This window comes from Neofelis nebulosa, chromosome 13 (genome assembly GCF_028018385.1).
Source record: "Neofelis nebulosa isolate mNeoNeb1 chromosome 13, mNeoNeb1.pri, whole genome shotgun sequence".
NCBI classification, from domain to species: domain Eukaryota; kingdom Metazoa; phylum Chordata; class Mammalia; order Carnivora; family Felidae; genus Neofelis; species Neofelis nebulosa.
The window spans coordinates 11,092,068-11,102,463 of record NC_080794.1 but is presented as its reverse complement, the minus strand read 5'-3'; the positions used below and the strand labels follow the sequence as shown (position 1 = coordinate 11,102,463).

General features: G+C 44.6%; 1 protein-coding gene across 1 annotated transcript in view; it reads right to left on the bottom strand.

Annotated features, from left to right (window-relative positions):
* Nucleotides 1–399: 399 nt before the first annotated feature.
* Nucleotides 400–10,396, bottom strand: part of LIPA (lipase A, lysosomal acid type) — a 35,121-nt gene continuing 25,124 nt past the window's right edge. Inside the window, exons 7-10 of the mRNA XM_058698332.1 lie at nt 7,780–7,926; nt 6,888–6,959; nt 2,634–2,705; nt 400–1,902 (exon numbers count right to left, since the gene is read on the bottom strand). Of these exons, the coding sequence (XP_058554315.1) occupies nt 1,669–1,902; nt 2,634–2,705; nt 6,888–6,959; nt 7,780–7,926 (525 nt within the window). The 3' untranslated portion in view covers nt 400–1,668. The remainder of the gene's footprint in view (nt 1,903–2,633; nt 2,706–6,887; nt 6,960–7,779; nt 7,927–10,396) is intronic.

Genomic DNA, 10,396 nt, shown 5'->3' with positions numbered 1-10,396 from the left:
GCATGACTCGTCTCTGCTGGCTTCAGCTGCTTCATTTGCTCGAGGAGGGCGCTGGATGGACAGTCCTTGAACCCCTTGAACCCCTGGTCCCACTGCAGCCGGCGCCCAGGTCTCTCCTTAGTTTCCATTCAGTTTCACTCAGTGAACCCTGTGAGATCAGGTTGACAGCCAGCGTTTCCAAACTATGCCCCACCCTCCCTTAGGTTTGAGACCGCTCCCTCCTCACCACGGTGAGGGATCAAAGGTTGAAGGGCAGGGTCAGTGAAGCTTACTCAGAGGAAGGAGGAGGGGAGAAGATGAGGAAGAAAAGCGTCAGTCCCTCCAGAAGAGAAAGGGAAGTACAGGACGGCCATTAAGTAAAGGAGAAAACACACATATACACACACAATCCCTCAGGCCTACGAGGCTACTCAGTTTTATTGAAAAGTTCAAGGCTTTTTAAGTGTTACAAAGTACTAGGATGCTGTCTGCATCTATCAGTGAACACCAAATATCCTTTATTACTGCAGCTGAAGAAGCTGTGTCAGAAGAACACGTCAACTGTCATTCCATCCATCTGTCAGTATTGCAAGGGAACGGCGCAATGCGGAAAGCGGGTGAATACGGGTGTCCTGAACCAGGCACGCAAATTAGAATTAAAACTATGGACGCACAGAAAACTAGAAAACAGAGACTCCCTGAGCTCTGATCTCAAAACATTCACACTCATGTTTCTCTTGTGGGAAAATGAGTTAGGATGCTCCCCCCACCCCGGGCAGCCTCTGGGCTCCTGCGTCTGGTCATCGGCGCTGATGCGACAGCTGGCCAAGAGAATACAGTAATTTCCCGGAAGAGAGCGGTATTGCCTCTACACAGCACTCTTGTTCTCAAACGAGTGGAGGGATCGCCTGCCACACAATTACGAACTCGGGAAGACATTTGGTTACAGGTATGAGTCTTCAAGCTATTTAAAATACAGGAGTCAGTCTTTTTTTAATGAGTGCCATCTATTGTCTGTAGACTCCGGCAAACAATGCTGCTTGGTCTGAGCAATTTAAACATTTTTAGATTTGATAACATTCACCATAGAATCTTCACACCTGGCACCACAGGGTCATCACGGGATGTGACTTTGCACCTGCTGCATGAGGACCTAAGAATATGGCATTCGGCTCCCTAATGACCACAAAGCCACCGGACTGAAGAGCCCTTTAAGGCAAAGAGACGAGAACCAGATACTTCACACACTGAGCTTTTTCAAATCAGCGTCAGGTTATCTGCCAACAAACCACCCGGCTTCAAAACTCCCACACACCCACGGTGTGTCCTGTGTGAAGGCAAAAAAAGCAGTATTTGTATGTTTCAAATTGTAAGGCTCTACACAACGGTTAGGATCTTTCATGAATCAGTGGGATTTTGAAAAAAACTTAAGAAGGCTAAGGTAGGTTAGAGGCACTAGCCTCAAATACACCATGACTGGACAAAAAAAGCAAAACAAAAAAACAAAAAAACAAAAAAAAAAGGGGAAAATAAGACACGATTGGACCCGAACACCTTCAATGGCATAATCTGATTGCACACAAAAATATAAAAATCCTGGGAAAGACAGACAACTATTTTAGAGAAATTAAGCAAACGCGTTTTAACCTGCCCGATCCCCGGCGTGATGGTGAACTTGGCCGGCGCGGCTCACAGGTGTTTCAACATCAGCTTCACCATGTCGTCATACAGCTGCCAGGGGGCGTCCAAGCCCCAGATGAAGTCCAGATGCTCCCATTCGGGGATGAGCTTGTTGTACACCAAGTTGGTGATCTGGGGCAACAATATGCTGATGTCGTTGACGTCCGCCAGCGAGTCGTGACCCCCGCTCCAGACGGCGGTGGGCACAAGCACGTCTCTCACGTTGTAAAGGGGAGGGTAAGTCTAGGATAAAAGCAACCGGAGGCGTCATTTCAATTTACAAAACACACACAGTCGACGTGATCCTCCTTAAATCCTGGTGAGATTTGCCAGCGAGGATCACGTGGTGAAAAGCGGTCTCCGTTTGCTCAAGTTACCGTGACCACAATGAGAAGAAACCTGAGCCGCAGTGACAGAATCCTAACTATGGTACCTGCCGGCGGTCGGGCTGTTACCGCGCGCCGGGTACCCTAACAAGTGTTAAGTTCCCTCGCGAAGGCGCTGAGCTCCCGGGGAGTGGATGTGAAAGCGCGGGAGCCAGGTGGTGGGGCACTGGCTTTGGGGTCGTACCCCCACGCATGTAACACGTGCCACGGGGCCTCCGTAGGCCCGTTTCCTCGCCTTCCATAATAACAACCAGCACACCCGTCACACGGATGTCGTAGGAAACAACGAAACAAGACAAGCATGGGCAAAGTGCCTCAGGCTGCAGAGCATGTAGCACTCAAACCACAGTCCGTTTCTTTGTGTATCTTGGCCATGTAATGTGGCTGAGGCCCGCCAGCGACCAGGTGACAGGCCGAGGCTAGTCTGACTCTGAAGTCTGTGCTCCTGGCCACTGTGACTGATGTGTGACGGTGATGGGGACACAGCCAGGGAGCACCGAGCCCACCAGAGCCCTGTGACTCAGGTGGCTTCCCCGGTGAGCTTTCAGAGCCCAGTTCATTAATTCTAAAGACTTCTGAAGCCTTTACCTGATTGTAATGGAAATAATTCTTGGCGTGGCTTCCCCAGTCAAAGGCTTGAAACTTATGGTATTTAACAACCTAAAAAAGAAGATAAAAGGGGGAAAAAAGTTGAGTGACACAGAAGTTCAAGAAAGGCTCCCAGGCTGCAGGAGTTAACTACATCCTCGGAAGTCCATTTTACGTCGTCTGCAGTTTTATTCTTGATCTCCAAACTGTGATTTCAAACAAAATGGCATCAGGGGCGCCTGGGTGGCTTCAGTCAGTTGAGCGTCCGACTTCAACTCAGGTCACGATCTCGCAGTTCATGAGTTCGAGCCCCGCGTCGGGCTCTGGGCTGACAGCTCGGAGCCTGGAGCCCGCTTCGGATTCTGTGTCTCCGTCTCTCTCTCTGCCCCTCCCCCGTTTGCACTCTGTCTCTCTCTCAAAAATAAACACACAAAAAAATTTGAAAAAACAAAATGGCATTCGCAGTGTAACGGAGTTGAGTGGTGACTGATGGCGGCCACGTGGGCAGAAAGCACAGCACAACGTGACTTGTCAAATCACTGTGTCGTGCACCTGAAACCAGTGCAACACTGTGTGTCATCTGTACTCCGATAATCTAAGTGACAAAGTTACGTTATTCTGATCGGAATAGAGCTACCGTCCGACCCAATAAAGCAGCTTCGCACACATGCCACGAAGGACACTGAGCTGACAACTGTACTTGTTAGATAAGCTTCGTGATGGCTTTTTACTGAGATTTGAAGCCTAAACTTTTTCAAAGAGTTAACACTCTTATTTGGGAAAGAAATATATATTGCATACAATGTATGGATTAATGCTAATAGGTGGATTCATATGGATGTGGAATAATATATTCAGATTAGTATGTAAAAATATTGATTATGTATGAACATACCTCTGTGGGATAATATAAACGCTATATTATACTTATATTTTTAAAAAATTTAATGTTTATTTTAGAGAGAGACAGAGAGACAGAGCATGAGCAGAGGAGGGGCAGGGAGAGAGGGAGACACAGAATCTGAAGCAGGCTCCAGGCTCTGAGCTATGAGAATAGAGCCCCACACGGGGCTCAAACTCAAGAGCCGTGAGATCGTGACCTGAGCTGAAGTCAGTTGCCCAATCAACTGAGCCACCCAGGTGCCCCTGTATTATCCTTATATTAATCTATGAGTTAATACATTTAGTTATAATCCCCATGTTTTCTAGCTATCCACTCCACTCAACTATTCAATATTTTATTTTATTTTTTATTTTAGAGAGAGAGAGCACGTGAGCAGGGGGGAAGGACAGGGGGAGGGAGACAGAATCCAAGGCAGGGTCCATGCTCAGTGCGGAGCCTGATGCGGGGCTCAATCTCACGACCCTGAGATCATGACCTGAGCTGAAATCAAGAATAGGATGCTTAACCGACTGAGCCACCCGGGCGCCCCTTGTTTTTATTGTTTTCTCAATACTTTAATGATTTTATTTAACACTTATTCTTGAGTATAGCCAGTATAATCACCAAATCGTACCACACGCCAGCACAATTCTACCTACAGCCATGGAATAATACCGTATGTGAAACTGTAATGGATGCATATTTAGAATAGTGACATTAAAACATTTAAAAAGTCACTTTTTCAAAAATTTTGAAATGACACCAATCCGTACCTCCTCTATATCCCCCAGATTAAACACTGCCAAGAATCAAATCCAAAATTGACCAGCTGAATGAATCGGAAACTGTTCAGCTCGGGCCAGTCGGTGGTGCCCAGTAAAGAACAAAAACCTAGACTTGCTTCATCTCGACTGCTTTCAATTTGTGTGAAGCTTCAGTTCTTAGCAATGCCATAAAATGCTGCTTCTACAGGAGAAATGTTCAGCGTCTGCCTTTGCCCTTGCAAAGGACAGACACCGGTACCTGAAGCAAATTTAACAAGCGGAATAAAATTTGGACTCACCGCACCCATCAGGACACCTGTTCTCAGCTCAAATTATCAGTGAAAATCCACCACTGCAGACAGACATCAGTTTCTCACTCTCTCACATGTGTCTTTTAACATTTGTATAAAGCAACGGGAGACGGTATGGGGTACAAAGGAAAAATCTGCCTGGAACTCAGACTGAACTCCAAAGTTGACTTTTGTGCTCAAGAGGCATAGGACTTCACGCCACGCACTGGAAAGGGCATTTCAGCAGGAGGACGATGTGAAGGACACCGCACTAACGACCCGGAAATCAGCTGAAGCCCAGTGATAGGGATCTGGTTAAATACATTATGCTACATCCATATGTACAACAGCGTGGCCCCGTCACAAATAAACATAATACAACAGAAAGAGAAAACTGTTCATAACTACTATTAAGTGGGAAGCAGGCAGAAAATGAAATGGAACACGCACTGTGGTTACACTCCTGTGATAATGGTATATGGATAATGAGGCGGAGGAGAAGGTTAAAGTATTAGGATGGATGGTTTTTTAAGCGACAGAAGGTTACTCTTAGGTCTTGAATGGTAATGAAAACGTACAGTTTCAATCTCGCTAAAGTACAATATGTATTGCAAGTCTTCAAGTTATGCCAATCTCTCTGACCATGAAGTCTACTCCCACGACTGTATCCTAAGAAAGTAATGTGCCTCGGGTATAAGGATACACTTCTAATTCAAGAACATCTGTCCCAGGATGTTTTACTATGGAAAAGAAAAGGCAAAAAATAGTAATTTAAAAGTTTAGGTAATGGAGGAGTGCCTGGGTGGCTCAGTCGGTTAAGCGTCCGACTTCAGCTCAGGTCATGATCTCGTAGTTTGTGAGTTTGAGCCCCGCGTCGGGCTCTGTGCTGACAGCTCAGAGCCTGGAGCCTGCTTCGGATTATGTGTCTCCCTCTCTCTCTGCCCCTCCCCCACTTGCACTCTTGTGTCTCTGTCTCTCTCTCTCTCTCAAAAATAAATACATAAAACATTTAAAAAAAAATATTTTAGAAGCCAGATTGTAGCCAATCCAACAGCTCTACTATGAATCCAACTCCCCTCATTTTTTAAAACAATATTTTATTAAAAGGTGGAATGTTAAAGGCAGCTCATGTGATTCTGCTGCAGGCAGTGACTGCCCAGTGCCTGGCAACTGCTATCCAAGACCACAGCATCTTGGTTTGGAGCTTAAATGGTGAGTTATTTCATGTTCAAAAAGAAGTTAGGAAGGAAATTTCTACAGAAATATGTCCTGAGGTAGATATAAGCCCCTGATATATTGTTAGGCTGGGGGGGGGGGGGGGACAAGTTATTAAAAGAGTAAGTAGACAAAAATAAAGTCACCTGATTAATCTATTTTTGCAACTATATTTCTATCTGCATCCTTAACCACTTCCTTCTGGAATGATCTGCAGTAAGAGGTATACAGTAGGCTGCAAAGACATTTCCTATCTCCTGGTACACATCTTCTATCTCTGCGGACAATTGCAGAGTTTTGTTTTTTATCCCTAAGACAATTTTTATTATCCTTTTCCTATAGTACATAATCTCTAAATTTTCTAGAATGGGCATGCATTACTTTTGTGGTATGTGCTAAAACAATGAAAGCTGCATTTTAAAAGTGAGTGGCTCCCATTTACACCCCTGACTGGTTTGCTCTGGTTTATGCACTGGTGTCTTCAGTCCTACTGTGCTCACGGGTTAATGCTGACATTAGCTTCCATCTCAAAGCTGCTCAAAAATCTGGCTTGATGGGGGCGCCTGGGTGGCGCAGTCGGTTAAGCGTCCGACTTCAGCTCAGGTCACGATCTCGCGGTCCGTGAGTTCGAGCCCCGCGTCAGGCTCTGGGCTGATGGCTCGGAGCCTGGAGCCTGTTTCCGATTCTGTGTCTCCCTCTCTCTCTGCCCCTCCCCCGTTCATGCTCTGTCTCTCTCTGTCCCAAAATAAATAAAAAACGTTGAAAAAAAAAATTTAAAAAAAATAAATAAATAAAAATCTGGCTTGATGAAGCATCACAGAAATAAAATAAATCTAGGACTTGGTGAGAAACTGATGGGGTGGGGCAGGAGGGGAGAGAAAAAAGTCAAGCCCCATAGCCTGTTTGGTGAACGCACACAGGGTACAATGACACAATGACAGGAACCCAGGACTCAGGGGAAGGAAACCAGCTCTGATTTGTAAGCGACCGGCCTGGTCTGTGACAAGAAGGGAAGGGCTCGCAGACAAGTCCTTCATGGAAGGCACAGGTCCCTCTGACGTTGATTTTATACAAACCCCAGCAGCCCCTCCAGAATGCCTACCTGCCTCCAGTGTAACATGTTTTGCACAGAAGTTCCAGCAGGAGAGTGTGTTATATACACTGACACTCTAGACTGCAAAAGAGATAAATTGACATAAATGATGGGTACAGCGTTAAGGAAGCATTGATAATAAATCAATTCTGCACTTCAAAGCCATAATCTCATATATAGGAGATTGAGAACAAGAAAAAAAATTCTCTAACTACAGATATGTTCTAGAAAAACTGCACAGCCACACACACACAGAATACATATGGAGGAAACAGAGCAACATGGCAGCCGTGGGGCTGCATGGGTTGAGGTTACTAGGCATTTTTATTTTCTGCTACAAGCTTTTCTGAATTTCCCAAATTTCATATAATAATCAGACCTTGTTTCTATCATCAGAAACAAGAAAGTAGAGCCTTCATTCGAGAATCTCAAAATCCGTTTTCACATGATGCAACATTACAAACTACAAATATACATAGAAACACCAGCATTTTACCGGCCAAGGGTTTACATTTTACGAAATAAAAATAAGTAAATAAATGTGTACGTACACACAAACACACACACACGGAAATTGCTGTTCCAAATTTAAATATACACGCAATAGTTTTTTAAAAGAAATAGATCACTAGAATAAATATAAATATTGGGACATAAATTATGACAGATGTCCTCACTCAGTAGTTCCTCACGGGCACCCTGTGGGAAGCTGCTAGCCTGAGGAAAGCAGCAGAGAACATTCCAGGCACTTGCCCACATTGAACCTCTTCAGTGTCAGACCCGTTAGCACTCGGATGAGGTCATTCCTGCTTTTCTCACATCCTTCAGCACAAATAAGCATATTCACAGATAAAATAAACTAGCTAAAAGTTAAAGCAAGTTTTATTATGAACATACATACCATATTTAAGTTTCTCTCATTAAATCCACATAGAACAAAAAGGGCATTTCCACAGAGTTCCTTCAGAATGACACGACTGCAAACATCTGTGCTCAGCCACTTCAAAACCTCATTTTGGGGAAGAAATTGTCTGACTCCAAATAAGTGCTATAAAAAAAAAAGAAGAAGAAGAAGAAAGCCAAGAATATCTCAGCATTTATTCTGGAATATGAGATTCCATGACCCACGTCAGAAGAAGAGACACATGCCCAGTGTCTCCACATACGACTCAAAAGAAATGGGAACCAGTGGACGTTCATGCGAGGATATTTATACGATGTGTTTACTAAGGCAAAAGCGGATGTTACAGATGTGTACTTAGTCTCCAGGGAAGGGCAATTGAGGCAATAAGAGAAGATATTTGCAAAAGACATATTGGATAAAGGGTTACTATCCAAAATCTATAAAGAACTTATCAAACTCAACACCCAAAAAAACAAAAAATCCAGTAAAGAAATGGGCAAAAGACATAAATAGACACTTCTCCAAAGAAGACATCCAGATGGCCAACCGACACATGAAAAATGCTCAACATCACTTATCATCAGGGAAATGCAAATCAAAACCATAATGAGAAACCACCGGACACCTGTCAGAATGTCAAACATTAACAACTGAGGCAACAACAGATGTCGGCGAGGATGTGGAGAGAGAGGATCTCTTTTGCATTGTTGGTGGGAATGCAAGCTGGTGCAGCCACTCTGGAAAACAGTATGGAGGGTCCTCAAAAAATTAAAAATAGAACTACCCTACGACCCAGCAATTGCACTACTAGGAATTTATCCAAAGGATACAAGAGTGCTGATTCGAAGGGACACATGCACCCCCATGTTTATAGCAGCACTATCAACAATAGCCAAAGTATGGAAAGAGCCCAGATGTCCACCAATTGATGAATGGATAAAGATATGGAATATATATGCAATGGAATACGACTCAGCAATCAAAAAGAATGAAATCTTGCCATTTGCAACAACACTGATGGAACTAAAATGTATTAGGCTAAGCAAAACTGTCAGGCAGAGAAAGATATCATGTGACTTCACTCATATGTGGAATTTAAGAAACACAACAGATGAACATAGGGGAAGGGAAGGAAGAATAAGATAAAAACAGAGAGAGAGGCAAACCATAAGAGACTCTTAAACACAGAACAAACTGAGAGCTGCTGGAGGGGTGTTGGCTGGGGGATGGGCTAAATGGGTGATGGTCATTGAGGACGGCACTTGTTGGGATGAGCATTGGGCATCCTGTGTAAGAGATGAATCACTGGGTTCTACTCCCGAAACCAATACTACACTGTACATTAACTAAATTGAATTTAAATTTAAAAAAATCTGTTAAGTCTCCAGTGAAGAAAAGGGCAGAAAACCAAGTAAGTTCACAGCAGACTTTTCACAGCAAGAAGGGGCAATTAATGATCACTCGCCCCAGGACCATCCCCAAAGAGTTTCACTGGCTGGAAGATTGGTAGTGACTTCCAAGAAAGAGTCTAAACCAAGACTGGTCAACAATGCGTCTATGTAGGGCACATACGTCCAATCCAACTCTACTGTCAGTGAGCCGGTTCCAGCCCGTTGTCTTTTTCTTCTAATACTTTTTTACTGTGATAGATCACACATAACACAAAACTTACCATTTTAACCATTTTTAAGTATTCAGCTCAGTGGCATTAGTACACTCACATTATTGTACAACCAGCACCATTATCCATCTGCAGAGCTGTTACAACATCTCAAGCTGAAACTCTCCCCCTTAAATGGTAACTCCTCATTCCTTCCACCAGCACTACCTATGCTTATAAATAAAGTTTTATTGGAACACGGGCATGCTCATTTTTCTATGCTGTCTCTCAGGCTGTTTTCACACTACAATGGCAGGGTTCAGCAGTTGCAACAGAGACCATATGATCCGCAAAGACAATGAGATTTACCATACGGACCTTTGGAGAAAACTTGCTGACTCCTGATCTACACAAGCCCTGACCAATGGCCACTGAAGCCGTGCGCACGTGTTTCCGGGGCTGTCACTACACCCTCAAGGATATTTGCACACCTGTGCAATGGGAAACAGAAAAACAACCTTCCTTATATTGAACCCAAATTTGTCCGCCGATAATTTACGCTTTTGCTGATGCCTACCCTCTGGTGGGACAAGCAGGAGTGAAAAAATTCAAATGCCTACCAAGACCTCGGGGGTGGGTCTTAATTCCCAGTTATCTCAGCAGGTGACCTCATTTGGGGACAGGGTCTTCTCAGAGGCAATCAAGTGAGGATGTGGTGGGCAGGGTGGGCGCTCTGCAGGACCGGGGTCCTTCTAGAAATAGGGAAACATGAGCAGAGACAGACACACAGGGAGAACGCACACGTGTGGAGGTGAAGGCCGGAGGTGAAGGGATGCTCCTCTCAACCCAGGAATGGCAGGCAAGCCCCCAGAAGCCAGGGCGAGGCAGGGGGCAGCCTCCTCCTCACGGGAGGAGCAAACTAACATAGGAGCAAACTAACATAGGCAGCACGAAAATGCAAATGTGTAAAAGTGGCAAACGCTTTCGGGGTTTTTTAGAGGGAGGGAGGGAAAT